Consider the following 16,331-nt stretch of genomic DNA (forward strand, 5'->3'; position numbering starts at 1 on the left):
ATTTATTTTGTAAACAACAATCTGTAGTAATCAATCCAGTAAAAATAATTATGGAATTTTACTTCAAGCTTGCAAAGGCCAAAAAAATAATTCAATTTTGATAGTTAAACTCAATCGTAAATACCAAACTAGGACGAGCTTTAAGCTTTTCCATCACTATATTATAAAAAATTTAATTTCCAATATAACAAGAAATTGTGTTTTAAAACTCTTTAGAGAAGCTACTTTTATTAAAAAGTGACAACAGCTGTAAAGAAGTGTGCTTGTTGCTATGTCACACTGGACAAGTACTCCTACTGTAGCCCTAAAGAGGTGTGATTGTTGCCATATTCCACACAGGACAAGTGCTATTACAGCAGCAGATACAATAACATTTCCTTGTGTTTTTCTAATTCTCCAAAACTACAAAAGCAGAAAAAGCCAACTTTCAAAAATATAAATAAAAACTGGAAACTTCTATACAAATGACTTTATTTCATATCACAATCATTACACTTGTATGTTTTAAAATCTCAAATAAACTTTTAAGTTATAAAACAATAATTGAATTCAGTCAAGTTAGAGATTTAAAGGATAACTGCTTTGCTTAATCCAGAGTGCTCTCAAGTCTATTACTATCAGTTGTGTCAAAAACAGGATATTGTTATGATGGACAACTTAAAGATCCATGTTGCCACTAACATATGCAGAAGATAACAGGGTGATGTGTGATGTATTTTATAATAATTCAATTGCAATTTAAATTGTATACAAGTAGTTACTATGAACCTTGGACTGGTGGAAACAATTATCAATAATTCTTTTTCACAATTATAATAGGTAGAACACATCTTTACTCTTATGTTTTTTTGCTTGGATCTGTCTCCTCAGGCAAGGTATTTTTACTTGTTTGTAACAGCAGAGCGATAAGATCCAAGTCTTTGGTCTCCTCCTCTACATTGAGATCAGCTTCACTGTATCCCAGCCAGTCATTGTAGAAGTCCTCTGATGGTATTGGTAGGGCTCGTTCCTTTGGGTCACAATGTAATCTTTCAACAGCATCAAAATCAATGTACTTGCACAGGTGCTGTTTTAAAACATGCCCCAGGTATTCGTCTGATCTTTTTGCAAAGGCTATTTCACTCACACGGATCTGAGAGAATTTTTAAAAACAGAAATAATACAAAAAAATCATGAGATGTAAATATCACTTCTGAAAGATGAGGTAGAGTTTACCTGTTCATGTCACCTCAGTAAATACGGGATTGTTCAGTTCTATACCCACCTGTGGTTACTTTAATTAAATTAAGTCAAGTACCAATTAGGCTGGGGTGTCTGACAGAGTTTAAATAAGAATCTGATTTGCACAGAACTATGAATTTCAGGTTGTGGGTCACAAATTCTAGCCCATAACCCCCCCATTGTTACACTAGATACTAAAAGTCCAAAAATAATGTTAACGAAAATCAACCAGGGTAGGAGTGGAGGAGGGAATATTTAGCTGGTAATAATCTATATATATAATTCTCTTCTGGGATCAGTTAGAAAACAAGCTGCAAGTGCCTCCTTGCAGTCCCCTCTCTTTTTCTCTATCACTATCACTACCACCCCCCCACCCCACCCCAACATTGTCTGGTGAGCGGTGTTCACTCTAAATGTTTACAAAGCTAAATGTTTACAAATCGAAGAGCCATACAGCCGGGTTTCTATTAGGGGCAGATAATTTATTTAGTTCGATTTTAAACTTACAGGAGGTAACTAAGAAATAACTTAGAGGAGGCTGCTTTCACGGGGGGGGGGGGGGGGGCGGGGGGGGGGGGGGGGGGGGGGGGGGGGGGTGTAGGGTCCGTGTTAGGGGAAAGTGGGGGGGGGGGGGGGGGGGGGGGAGGGGGGTTAGTGTTTTAAAGCAAATATTTTTCAGTGGCAGCATTGGTACTGTCGAATTTACAAATTATGAATTACTGAAAGGTAGAAAATAAAACAACTAAATAGCGGCGTATGATACGCTGCGGGTCGGCTCGTAAATATAAATCAGCTATAAAGTGAAATAAGTTTGACAAAAGTAATAAAATGTCAGACCTAAAACCCCTTTAAACCTGCAGTTTTTTTTTTTTTAAAACTTCAATTTCATTTCTAAAATATCTACAAAGCTCAGTCAATACTGAGTGCATTAATCAATGTGTATAACAATTTACAAAAACAGTTTTCTAAAATATGAAATGACGGCTAAAATTCAGTTTCTAACATTACTTTTTCTTAAAAGTGCGATGTCACGCTTTCTGACCCACTCATCACAGATCACAAAATTCTGAGCGTCCCCCTCATGTTTGTGCCCAAGACACATGCGGCAGATGAAGTAGAGTTCAACTGCTGCAAAGACCTCGGCATATGAAGGGATAATGTGGTCAGCACTATGCCCAGCCGTATTTGTTTTCCCTAATGTGAGTTAGTACCCACCAGAGCTGGGTGGACTCACTGGCATTCTAATGACTTGAACCTGGATTCTAACTCGAGACTTTTGGGTTAGCAGTCTAGCTCTCTACCGCTACAGTTTGAAGGAAGTGAAATCTATTACCTCAACAGGTGTAAACCCAAGGAGCTGAAGCTGTTTCAACCTTTGAACTTGACTCCCTAACAGCTGTTTTGTGTTGACAATAAAATGATCTGCACTTCTGACTATGACAGCAATCCTGTCAAATAGTGAAAAATAAATTGCGTCACATAAGCACACTGAAACATAACTGCAGTATTTCAAGATCATTTGAAGTAATTATATAGGGATCAATCAAATATATACAGAGCAAATCAACTGAGTGATCTCAGACTCTGTACTCTCAAAATACATATTTCAGTGCATTTTTTATTTACATATTTACTTGATCAAACATTAAACAATTTTTTAAAAATTAATTTTCAAAAAGTAATTTTAATTTTAAAAAATAATAATTAAAAAAAAATAGTTTCTTTGACTTAAAAAACACATTTTTCACCTGTTGCCAGCATTCAACTGAGTCTCAACAAACCCTTTGTTTGTTCTTTTCACTTCTATTGGTAATCCATCCTTGTCTATATTTAAAGCATAACCTGCAAAAATATGTATGTACTATTTCATTTTTATTGAATATTAGCATGCCTGTCTGGTGCGCGGCACTGAAAGGTGTAGTTACTCATAAAGGACAAACCCCCACACATATATAAATTCACCTAAGTTCATTTACACAATGTTAAATCTTAGATTATTTATAAACTCCATGTTGGATAAAAACAATAATCAGAATGGTAGTACAACTATGAAAAGACAACTAGGTATTGAAAGTATGTAACTAAGCTACAAATGAGCAGTAGTACAAAGGCAAACAGTAGATGAATCATGTTTTTTACACAAGGATTTACCAACAGGATCAAGTGAAAGTCTCTAGTGGTGCTTCTAGTTGATAGTTCAGACAAATTCTTATACAAACAGGTTAGTTTTGACATGTCATGGCAATGTCCATATTTGTATATGTAGGCTACAGTCTATGTATATTAAATGGGTTCCGTCTTTACAGGATAATTCTTGTGAATGTCATGATATGCCACTGATTGTTCGGCAAGCCTATGATTTGTTTTAGAAAACATGACATTACTATTCCTCATTACAATGCCTAATTAATCATAAGTCTTGTAAGCATACACATTTTCTTAAAAAAAAAAATTATTTTTCACTTATTACAAGAAGATATTTGAAAAAGGTAGTCTTTAAATGGAAAAAAAAAACCTAATATATGAATGCACTGCTCTATCTATGTTTGACTATCACACTGTCATCATCATTCAAGTGAGAAATGTGTTGTGCAAATGAAGGTTGCCCTACAATGTGTATAACTTAATATAAATACTTATGCAGAGAAAAATGCTCTATAATATAATCTCAAGGACGTTAATAAAAATAGACATTCTAATCTAAACACACATGATAAAAATCAGAAAGGAGTACTTTCCCTTTAGTTTTTCAAATAAACCATGGCATCCAAAATGAACTAAATTCCGGAATTGAAATTTCAATGCCTTGCAATGCTTTATTTACTTTCCGCTACAGCTTTTATGATATAATCATTTTTTATTTCAATTCAGTTCCAACATTATCAATTATCAATAGGATATACTTTACAGATTTTCCAATTCAGGAATATGAAGAAGTTAATTATTTTATTCTCTTTTCATTTACCTATCAGGGTGCATGACTAGAGAGGATTTTTCAGCAGCCAAAAAATAGGTTAAATTAGTTAAAAACAACATACAAAGATAATCCCATTAAATAACCAGGATTTGAATAATTTAACGCACTAATCAGTTTGGGCATTTACTGTGGTGTTATGTTGACTAATAAATTATAGTTTTTTTTTTATTCATCAAGTTTATAGTCAACATGGATTTACCCTGTCTGCAAATGCAGTGTGAGTTGGAATAAGAGGTCATAAACATGGTTATGCTGCTAATTGTTTGTTAACATAAGGAGTTTCCTTGAATTTCCTTTCTTCTGAGATTTCAGAAATGCAGGACGGGTGTGCATAGTGAATGATATTGCAGATAAAAAATATAACTAACTAAATAAGAAAATTAATTTCACAAGAAACGTTACCCAGCCTCTTTCAACTGCAAAACTGATCAAAATTTAACAACCAGTACTTACAACAATGAAATGGAATCGAGTAGTAGTAGTCCGGACCAAGCACATAATCCAGAGACCTTTTTAGGGTGTAAACTATTCCTCTTATATTGTCTGTCAACAAAAATATTTTCTTAATAACTATCAAACATACAACTACAATTTGAAAACTAAATTACATTTTTTAACAGCATTTGTCATTTTTCATTTATAAGTACATTTTTCAATTATAAATACATTTTTCATATTGAAAACATGCCAGCTGTACTGGAATAAAATTACTATGGCACTTCAATTAATTTCAATGGGGAAAATTGGCTTAAGATATATGCAAGGCTATGGAATTAATTTGGTTCATATTTTCAGAACGTTTTCTTTTAATAGATTAAAAACAGTCTTAACTCAGATGTCTCTGAGTCGATGTGTACATATTTTTTTTTATCACGAAACAGAAATTGGGTAAGAATATTTATTATAATTTCGTAAATAGTAAAAGAAAAATCTTTTCATTATTTAAAAAGAGTTGCATACCATTGTAGAGTAGACTATTTCCTTTGCTTCTGCCACTGAACAACCATCTGAGGTTATTTGTAACATCGTTTGCTGAATCAACAACAATTGCATTCTTTAGTATTCGTAACCACATAAACGCATTTATTTTCTGAACCGTCTTGAGAGCTGAAAAGCAATTTTATACATTTTTAAAAATAAAGCTCTCAAAATTAATTGACTTTATTCAATACACTTAAAACTAATCGGGGATGGGGTTCGAATCCTGGTCGTCCACCCAGCAGTTATGGGCAAGCATTGCTTGACTGGCATTAGGGAAACTAAGGCGGCTAGTCATAGTGCTGACCACATTATCCATTTAAATGCTGAGGCCACAGAAACAGATAAACTCTACTTCATCTGCCCCATGTGTCTTGGGCGCTAATAAAAAAAAATGATTAAAAACAAACTACTGCATAATTTTTTATTTGATGAGCATAGATTAAATTCAAAACCTAGGAGAGAAAAGCTGATAAATCAAAAGCACAGCTTTTTTATTAAAAACTTTTACCTGCAAGCTTTGAGAAAAATTCAGCACTAGCCAACCTGGAAGAAAAATTTTTAGGTAACACATTCACAAAGGTGAATGAGCCAAGAATTTCCAACAGGAGCTCTTCATCTATATGATCAAACCTTTCCCACAGACATGCCTCTGTCTACAAGAAAAAAAAAATTAAAAAATTAAAATTTTCCTGTTAACAGAATTTGATGGAAATTACCCAAAAGAATGCAACAAAAACTTAATGAATGTCTGGTCAATATTTTTAACATTGAATAATCATGAAAATTCCAGTATTTGGTATTCTGTAACATGTTTAGTTTTACTTTTTATAAATCAATTTTTAAATTTAAAATTTTAAAATGGAAACATATAATAGATATAACTTTGATGACTGTAATGTATTTTTTAAGAAAACTGAAAATTCTACTACAAGTAAGTATCAAACAGACATTTTTATATGTTTGTAAAATCTGAAAATGAATCAAAACCTGTTTTAAAAATGCAGCGGAATTAGTAGGCAAATAGTTGAGATGTCCAAACACTCTTAACACAGCAAAGAGTTGGAGTGGTTCATAAGACATTCCATGTTGAGTGAAGTGGTCAGCTGCAGTGTCCATCACAATGGGGGAAAGATACTTGGTAGTGCGGCAGTATTCTACACACATTGCCACCACATTTGTATCAGCCTGAAATTGTAAAGTATTCATTCAGCCACACAGCATATAATGGTGAACTGTTAGTTAAAGAAATGTACAGGCAATGATAGATTAACTTGAAATTGTATAGAGTTTCAAACTTATGATTAAGGCTTGAAGAATAGACAGATTAATTTCTAAGCAAAGAATATATGAAAATTTAAAACAATAATTTTTAAAAGAAATGTAAATACCTGTAATCCTTTCAGTTGCAGACATCGCTCCATTACTTTGATAAAGTTTTCATCAAAGAAACCAAAATGTAGAAATGTGTGGACAAATGACATCATTAAACTAGGAGTCATCAAATGAATATTTACATAGGACCACCTTGCTGAAAAAATATATCACAATACGATGTACAATTAATTTTCTACAACCAATATATCTTAACTGTAATAACAGCAAATACCGAATAACAGTATAAAGTTTTTATAAAAGAAGAATAGAAAATGAAAAAGGTGTCAATTAAAATGAAAAATGGCTTTTTACTTAAAATGTGATGAAAAAACAAAACAACCTACTAAATACACTCACCTAGGTAAGTCAAAAATGCTTTGTTGTGGACACGCAGTCGGATAAGTGCTTTTAAACAGATATCAACATTCTCTGCAGAAAGGTTTGCCCAAAATGATGACAACGGCTTCTGAAGAATAAGGATCAGGTATTTGTTGCTGGATGTTAGGGCTTGCAATGTAGGTGGTAATGTTTCAGCATTTAGCTCAGAATACCTGCAGAGATACAAAAGATACTGAATATTTTATTTTACAAAACAGCTTACAAGAACATTTATGGTAGGACCTATTCAAGACAAACATCTGACCAACTGGTCATCATGTGATTAGGCAACAAGAAACAGTTAACCTATTCTCATTATGTAATTGTTCTAACCCAGAGGTTTTCAAGGGTAGAAAAAGATATGGATGAACTTCATCAAAAGAAAAGAAAATTTTATTAACTAATACTAAACTTAAATTATGTTTTCAACATTAGCATTATAGTAAGTAAATTCACCACCTGATCAGAGACTCCATTAACAGTTTTACTCCCCCCTTACGCTATGAACATTTACTTTATTAAGCAAGTTTTAAATTGTTTTTTTCTTCTTAAAATTAAAATGCAGGCCATTGGCAACATATTTAACATTACCTTGAGAACAAGTGAACCCAAAGGTTGTTTAAAATCTCAGAACAATGTGTTTTGATTTTCTCTTTAAACTGTGGACTGGCACTAGCACAGTACTTGTCAAAATGCTCAGTTTTGGATGGCTCATTATCATCACTCGTCAGAAACCTGGACGAATTCTCCGAAACAATGCTCATGGATAGAGACTTTGGCTTCACAATCACTGGCGAAGGTTTTCTATTGTTGTCCGTGCCCATCTTGAGTACATTGGACAGGGTAAGAAGTTCTTCAATAGAGAAAGTGCCATCACCGAGTCTACATTGGATTGCACTATTAATGGCATTAAAACAAGAAGAACTGAAACCATCTGCTGACAAATAACATTCCACAAGAGATATTAGAGTTCCATTGGATAACAAACTCACATCTTTTTCAACAGTGTCATACAATTCACGCATAACTGCTGAACGAATAAAAGAATGAATTTGGTTCCAATCACTATTGAGGTATTTCAGGACATGAAGCCTTTGAAGTGCAAAAGCTGCAGAATAGCCTCTCACTTTATCCGAAGGAACCTCCAACAGCTTAAAAACATCATTCACAGAAGTGCAGCTTTGAAGTACCTGTCTAAAACTGTTATCAAATTCAGATTCATCCATGATTTTTTCACCAGAATAACAGTACGTTGATGATGGAAAAGAGCTATGTGTTACACGTCTTATTAATACAGGAAGTTCCTCTATATTAATACCATCCTGCACAAACATAGTTGACTGACTAAGAATATTTTGTGAGCTTTCAAATGTTGAATATAATCGTGAATGTGTATTTATACTTCTGCAATTTTTCAGAAACTGATTTGCTGATTTGATTTTACAGTCTGAAAAGGGTATCATGTGACAGCATGAAGGTCTGAATGAATTTACTGTTCTCATGGTATGTTGGAATTTGTGACACACTCTCTTAATTGAAGCCATGATTGAAGAATGCAGTCTGAAAAACAAAGGAGCTAAAATTACTAATGTAGACTTTTAAGTGCTTTAATAAATTATCATTAATACATGGATTATCATGGGAATGGGTAAAAGGCATAAGAAAAAGCCACAAGAAATTATTCCGGAAATAAAGTTACAAAAAAGTAACACAAAATTATAATAATTATTGATTTTTTTTTGAGATATGTACAAGCTGGCGCATTAACAAAAATGGGTGGTGTATTTTTTTTAAAAATAATGTTTCATAAATGTTAAAGGCATAATGACTCAGATCTACATAAAAATGAAAGAAGTATATATTTGTTACTGCACAACACCACATGAGTGTATATGGCAGACATGTCTAACCCTGAATACTATCAGCTTACATTTTTTTTAAAGTTAACCAGTAACCTGAGACCACCCCCCCCCCCCCCCCCCCCCCCAAAATAAAAACCATAGCTTTGACATAACATTAACATTATTGATTTGATTATTCCTGCCTTGCTATGTTCTAGCCTATAAGAACAACAAATGCTGAAGGCTTCATATGTAATATAAAATGTAAGTGAAGAGTTAAGACCTAGATCTACCTAGTGAAAGTCCTAGATCTAGTAGTTACTTCTTACTAAGTTCTTAGTCTTAGTAGTTACAAGATAGATTTGTTACGTATCTAGATCTAGTTTAGGTAATTTAAGTTACTTAGTAGTACTAGATTCTAATTCTAGTACTATCTACTCTAGATTCTAGAGCTAGAAATTAGCATGTTGGTCATGATTTTATATTTTTATCCCTACATGTTATTTAAGGCATAATTTAAAACTACCATTCAATTGCAAATACCCAAAAAAAACGTTCAGAAGCTAGATTATTCACATTTTCTATTAGTAGCAAAAAATTTCAAAACATTTCGGAGACTCACGCAATACCGCGTGGAAAAAAATTGGAGTAAATTCATGACAAAATAGCCTTTTTGTTAGTCGGAAAATATAAACTTCACAGATAATTTATTCCTAGAACTAATTCCAGACTCTAATAACTCCAGCCCGAAAACTAGAGATTTTCCAGACTTTTTAAAGTATGAAATTAATTTTTCTAAATTCAAGACTTTTTCCAGACTGTGTACAAACCCTGTGTATTAGCAATCTACATTGTGGATTATTTACGTTTTCCATCAATGTCAGTCTTTGGACTGAATAGGCTTTTTCTTAGCGTACATACATATTACTATATATTTACTTGTGGGGAATAAATGTGGTTGAAATATTTTTGAGATAAGTTGGGGACAGCAAATCATATTAAATTTTATTCCCAAGTTCTGCATATAATGTCTTATAATAAGTTACATAAGAGCTTTATTAAACTTTAGGCCAACTTCTAGTGTTGGTAGAAAAGTAAGATTAAAATACAGTGTTTAGGCCCACTTAAAGCTGGCATATAATAATTATTACTTTATTAGCTTTAGGGTAACTTTAGAGCTATGATGGTAGGTGGATAATTTGTGACTATTTAGTTTAGTTTTAAGGCCTACTACAATCTCATTGTTGGATACTACACTGAGAATTTATAGCATTTTCAGTACTGACAGTAGATAAAATTTTATCGTATTTTATGCGGTGCTTCACGTTCACCTCCAGTTGAGTGTATTTTTTTATTATAAACACAACCAAAACACACAAAGACATTTGGAAAACACTTGGCCTATTTATTTATTTATGTTTTATATTTTGATAATTTACTTTTTAAACAATTAGGGCCTAAACATGATTATTTTTTATTTATTCATTTGGCCTAAAAAAAATATAGACAATAAGTTACAAAACCAAGATAGAGGAGTATCCTTTTGATTATGTTTGCAGCATACCTCCACTTCCCCTCCCCACACTTGATTCTTACAAACCTCCTAGTCGCCTAGGTTGTTTTCAGATCTCCAAATGTTTGTCACGGAAAAACATGTCCAAGCTATTAATCATATTTAATGTAATAATGTAAGGCACCAATAATTAAAATCCTGTATCTTAGCTTTAGCCCCTGCCCTAATGAATGAATTAGATCTAGATCTAGAATCAACTTTAGTGCCTGGTTGGTTAGAATAGATAATAAATTAATAATTAATATTTAATATAGATAGGGCCTAGTACTGCTAGTACGCTAAGTACTAAGTAGGCCTAATCATAATAATTGCATTAATTGATTCATTAATAGAATAGATCTCTAGTAATAGTATTATTTTATTAAGATGTAGGGAATTGGGTAAAACTCCATTTTAGCGTATTTTATTCTCCGTTGCTTGTTTACCTCCAGTTGAGCGTATTTTATTATAATAACCGAAACACACCAAAACATTAGAAAAACACGATTTATTTATTTGTATTGTATTTTTGTTTTCACAAATGAATAAAATGAATGTTTAAAAAACACGACTTATTTATTTGTATTGTATTTTTGTTTTAACAAATGAATAAAAAACAGCAAAGAGACTGGCTGGAGTGCTTTGTTTGTTGTTTACAAAAATAGAGATGCACACTTTGTACAATTAATTGTTCCAATTTCAACTAAACTGAATAAAAGTATTAAAAGGCACAATAATGCAGCCGAAAGTGGGCCGGGGGGGGGGGGGGGGGGGGGGTGGAATTTGGTGAGGGATGGCTTGGAGTGTTAGAGAAAGTGTGACAACCCACGTTGTCATTTAAAAAAAAAATAATGTTAGAGGTCGTCCATAAATGATGTCACACTCGTAGGGGGAGGGGGGGGTCCGTAATTTTGTGACGGTGTGTGATGAGGAGAGGGGGGGGGTTCAAATGGTGCTACGTCATTTTGGGGGGGGGGTCTTGCTTTTTGTGACGACACGCTTTTTTTTACGATTTTTACCTCCCCCTCCCCTCCGTTACACGTCGTCACAAAAAGCCAGACCCCCCCCCCTAAAATGACGTCACACCTCAGCCAACACCCCCCCCCCCCCCCCCCCTCAAAATTACCGTTGAAATTTTCTTAAAACATCTTTATTTTTATAAAATCTTGTCTGAACTCAGAGTATTTTGATAATTCATATTACAATTTATTAAAACCGTTTTCTAAAACGCGAAATAACGGCTAAAACTCGTTTTTCTAACATTGCTTTTTTATAATGCAAAAAAGTGACGACACACCATCTGAAACCCCCCCCCCCCCTCATCACACACCGTACACAAAATTGCGGACCCCCCTCTCCCTTACAAGTGTGACGTCATTTATGGATGACCCCACATCAATTTTTTTTAAAAGTCAGAAATTTACTCATACAAAAATCATACTTGATACATATATCAAAATATTGGGAAGGATGGTAGATTTACTATGAATTTAAATAACATACAACTCTATAGTAAAATTTTTTTTTCAGTTTTGGCAAAACTGTCAAATTAAAAAACAGAGTTTGTACCATTGTACATTTATTGCATAAATACAAAAAATATAAAACAGAATAATTAACAGTGTATCAGTTTCACCATGAGACAAATGCCTTTTAAAAAAAATACAATACACATAAACAAGTCGTGTTTTTAAAATATTCATTTTTATTCATTTGCTAAAACAAAAATACAATACATTTCAATACAAAAAATAAATCGTGTTTTCCTAATGTTTTGGTGTGTTTCGGTTGTTATAATAAAATACGCTCAACTGGAGGTAAACAAGCAACGGAGAATAAAATACGCTAAAATGGAGTTTTACCGGGAATTGATCAAATTATTTTTCTCTTTGATATTAAATAGAATCTAGGGTAATCTATCGTTTTGGGTACGTAAAATCGCCCGCGGCTATTAATGTACGAAAACGTTACCTCATTGTCAAGGCTGTAATAGAAGTATATTGTGATATGTTTGTGTCAAATATTATAGATAAATGAACAATAAACCTTAATTAATCAATGGCTAAATATATCAATATAGGCCAGAAATTAACTTTAAACAGCAGTGTCTGCAAGCAAGATTTGCTATATAAACAGCAGCCATTTGTAAAATAGAGTGACTTCCGCCTGAATCTTGCGCTATATGTCTATAAAAATAAAACTTTAACAAGATGGCTGCTATAGTAAATGAGCATGGTTGCATCTGTTGGAAACATCGCTGGTGTTCATTTATTACTGAAAAGTTTTGTTTCAATTGTTTAAAAACAGGTACATAAATGAAACAAGGAAACATTTTTGTATTTTTCAAAACATAAATCCTCCTCAAAATCAGAAATAATTATTAAAATGTAAGGAGTCACCTGTTTTTCCACATTACTAGTCGCGGGCGATTTTACGTACCTAAAGCGATAGATTACCGAATCTAGATCTAGATCTATATAAAAAGGGCCTAAAGCCCTAAAGGCTAAAGGAAATGAATGGAACGTCGAAACGATGATTGACCTAATTCTTATTTTTAGTCACGTACACCACCAGTGAGTGTGTGTGTGTGTATACACGCTGTGACGCTGAACTTTTTACATTTCCCCGTTACAAGACTAACAACAGTGACAAGAGGAATCGTGATTGATCTACCTAGATCTAAGTAGCTTTAAATGAGATCTAGCTACTTGTCTACAGCACTACAATAGGAAAATTCATTCGTAAACAGCATCATTCAATGAACATCAGCTTCTTCGATGCAGAGATATATTTTAGATTCTATTAATAACCAAGCACAGCTAACATTGGACTGTCACTACACTCAAATGCTATCATAACAGTCGAGTTTCTAGTGGAAAAAAGTGTAGAGCGCTCAAGCACATTTTTGTATTATGTTGACTAGGCTAATGAAACAAATATTTTTAAAAAAAAAAAAAAAACACCTTTCTTATGATTATAATATAAAAACCTCTTTTAAATGCTCTAAAAATAAATAAAACAAAACGAGGCTAAGAATTAAAAGTCGGTCAAAATTGACACACGATATTTAGAACAAAAAGACACAATCTCACATGCAGTCATTGTAAACTGCACTGTAAACTAAAGTAAATATTTAAGTTATAATTCGACCTAGATCTAGATCTCGATCAATAAGTCTGAAAAATTAAAATAAAACAAACTTGCTTTCTTAAAAAAAATACACCTGTTGCTAAAATGAGTAAGAGATTTCATTAGCCGATAATATTTTAATTCATGGGGTGAAATTACGGACATAAATTGGGGCTATAAGTTTTTTATTTTTAAATTTCGTAGGGGGAAAAGGGGGCTGTTTAGTGTGTGTGTGTGGGAGGGGGGGGGGACGACAGAGTTTCTACCAGGCATCTCTTCCACCTCCTTCCTCCCCCCACCCCCCGAAGAAAGTCTACCCCCCCCCCCCCCCGAACGAAATGGAATTTATATAGAAAACATATACTTTTACCAGTGTCAGCCCCCCGGAAAAGGTATCAAAAAGATACTTTTTCGCTTCATTACTGAATTATCTACAGTCAAAGTAAGAAAACAGACCGCTGTGTTTGGTTTTATGGACTTATTTAACTGTTTTCTACATCAAAAGTGTGACAGTATAATAAAAAGGTAAAGTGGCTGGTAATAAGTGCCCCAATAAGGGGGGGGGGGAGCTGATAGTTCGCCCCACACGCCGTAACGGGTCGCTACGCCTCTGCATATACCTCTGCACACACACACAGATGCACACTCGCACAAACATACTCACTCGAAGGCGCCTGTATGAGCCTGCTAGATAAGGTGTATGAGATGTATCAGCCATGACCAAGCATCCAATGTGTTACGATTTGCTGTTTTGCTGTTTCTTTCATGCATCTCTTGGGGGGGGGCGGTAGAACCCCCAAAGAAAGTCTACCGCCCCCCCCCCGAACGAAATGGAATTTATATACAAAATATATACTTTGAACAGTGTCCGCCCCAGCCCCTCCCCCCCACCCCGAAATTTTAGCCCCCCCCCCCCCCCGAAAATGTCAAGTGCCCTCCCTCCCCCGGAGAACAAAGTCTTGAAGAAAAACTGCCCCCCTATTCCCCTCCCGACGGATGTTGTGTTTAGCTTACTCTCTCTTTAGTTAGACATATATAGCATAATGTCGCGTTTTTTTTGCGAACGTACCTAGGCCTGTCTTAATCCACCTAGATGAAACATTGTTTTCTGTTTTATATTTATTCCCCTAGTGTGTTTTTTTTTTTCGACCCAAGAGCAATATGTTTATGGGCGTGTTTTTATAGTCTTTTTGCAACTCCGGGCAATATTGTAGGGAGAAGCTGTTCACTGACTTAGGCAGCTTTGTCAACAGCAACTCGGAACTTTAGAGTTAGCAATTTTGCACTACCCCACCCCCGACCACGCCGTCCCATCCCTAGTCCACTTTATAATAGATTTATTTGTAAAATAATGTTTTATTTTCCGTTTTGATTTTAAAAACTTATACTATAAAGGTCATTGGTCGCTTAAGGGGAAGCTGAATCATCAATACGTAAACATGATCCGGATGTTGTAGATGACTCACACAGTAGAGCTCATCATCAGCATTGAAAAAAAAAAATTCGTTTCATTTTTCGCCGTTCGGTTTTTTAACGAATAGGTCAATTATTTTATTTTCCTGGTTGCCGTTTAATTAGAGTGTTATGCAACCCAATTAGTAGCGTTAGTAGCCTGTCATAATAATTAAAAATAAATGTGGGGGGGGGGGGGGGGACCGGTTATCCTGTTAAATTAAACACAGCGAATGATTTCAGCCATTCGCAAACGATGTTTTAAAAATATATGCTGGACTGGAGTAAACAATAGTTCTATATTTTTTAAATTATATACCGTTTTTTTCTCTTGCCGTTAATTGCGTTAAAGACGTTAGAAAATAAAAATAAAATGTATACCTGGCCTCTAGGATGGTGTACATACAATACAAAACATTATATGTATGGTTGTTTATACAATGTGCGTATTATGTTGTATGTCTATGTGATACTGATCTGGTAAAGCAGTTAGAAGTTAGAAGACACTACTCCTGATCTTCCATATTTATTACCTTTTTTATTATTATTACAATTATTTGTTGTTTTAAAAACCTAAGCTTTCCTTTAATTATAATGACATCCAGATAGCAAGTTCTGTTTGTTTCACAGATTGAAAAAAAAATGTAAATGAAAAATAAAATCTAAAAATTTGCTATTGACAAAATGTATGTTACACCAGAGGCGTAGCGACCCTTCCCGGCGCCCGGGGACAAACTTTCAATTTGGCGCCCCCCCCCCTCGGGAACAACCTTTCAATTTTCAATTTGCACACCCCCCCCCCTCCCTCAAACTTTTAATTTGCACCCCCTCAAACGTTCAATTTGTTTTTCCAACCTATTTTGGCGCCCCCTAAGGTCGGCGCCCGAACACATGTACCCCCCCCCCTCCTACACCTCTGTGTTACACATCTCTTTATACCTTATGTTTGCCATAAAAACGCTACCCCCCAACCAATTCTCTTACCACACAACGTTTTTTTCTTTCTTTTTCCCCCCACTAAATAGCAATATTTAAGTCAGTGATTCTAATGTATTTGTCATTGGCCTTACCCTATTCAATAAAGAATTACTGTATGCCTTCATTAATATGCATATTTTAAAAATTAAGACAAGTAATCGTAAAGCTACTTAATAATCAGAGAAAATTTGAATATTAAATTAATGTAAATGATAAACGAAAAAAAATGTTAAGGCCGTTAACGTTTTTGCAGTCAGCTAGATCCAATTGCTAACCCCTGCGTCTGCATAGGCCTAGATCGTTTGAGAACCACTAACAACAGTCAATTTACTCACAGTTCAAACTTCGGCATGGAAAAAAAGACTTCAGAGACAAAGACGGAAGTACATTTCGGTATCAGTCTTTTCTAAAAAGATTATACTTGCGGACAGTTTATTGGTGATCTAAA

The 16,331-nt window shown here is 34.3% G+C and overlaps 1 protein-coding gene across 1 annotated transcript; it reads right to left on the reverse strand.

The window, feature by feature from the left end:
• Nucleotides 1-454: 454 nt before the first annotated feature.
• Nucleotides 455-13,181, reverse strand: LOC131938201 (uncharacterized). Its single transcript, XM_059296114.1, has 11 exons — nt 12,998-13,181; nt 7,523-8,491; nt 6,911-7,104; nt 6,568-6,707; nt 6,167-6,364; nt 5,688-5,832; nt 5,159-5,305; nt 4,652-4,741; nt 2,970-3,063; nt 2,555-2,669; nt 455-1,132 (listed from the first exon to the last, which is right to left on the reverse strand). Exons 2-11 carry the CDS (start codon nt 8,473-8,475, stop codon nt 839-841), a joined length of 2,370 nt encoding a protein of 789 aa, XP_059152097.1. The 5' UTR covers nt 8,476-8,491; nt 12,998-13,181; the 3' UTR covers nt 455-838.
• Nucleotides 13,182-16,331: the final 3,150 nt, after the last annotated feature.

The sequence above is a fragment of the Physella acuta genome, unplaced genomic scaffold (assembly GCF_028476545.2).
Source record: "Physella acuta isolate Inbredline_101_S28 unplaced genomic scaffold, ASM2847654v3 ptg000237l, whole genome shotgun sequence".
Lineage (NCBI taxonomy): Eukaryota > Metazoa > Mollusca > Gastropoda > Physidae > Physella > Physella acuta.

What these genes read in the sequence shown, in the direction of transcription:
- LOC131938201 (XM_059296114.1), bottom strand. Translation starts at nt 8,475, where the DNA reads ATGGCTTCAATTAAGAGAGTGTGTCACAAATTCCAACATACCATGAGA. An exon ending in CTCGATTCCATTTCATTGTT is followed by an intron (nt 3,064 to 4,651) that starts GTAAGTACTGGT and finishes ATATTTTTGCAG; the next exon opens with GTTATGCTTTAAATATAGAC. An exon ending in TTGGGTTTACACCTGTTGAG is followed by an intron (nt 1,133 to 2,554) that starts GTAATAGATTTC and finishes AAATTCTCTCAG; the next exon opens with ATCCGTGTGAGTGAAATAGC.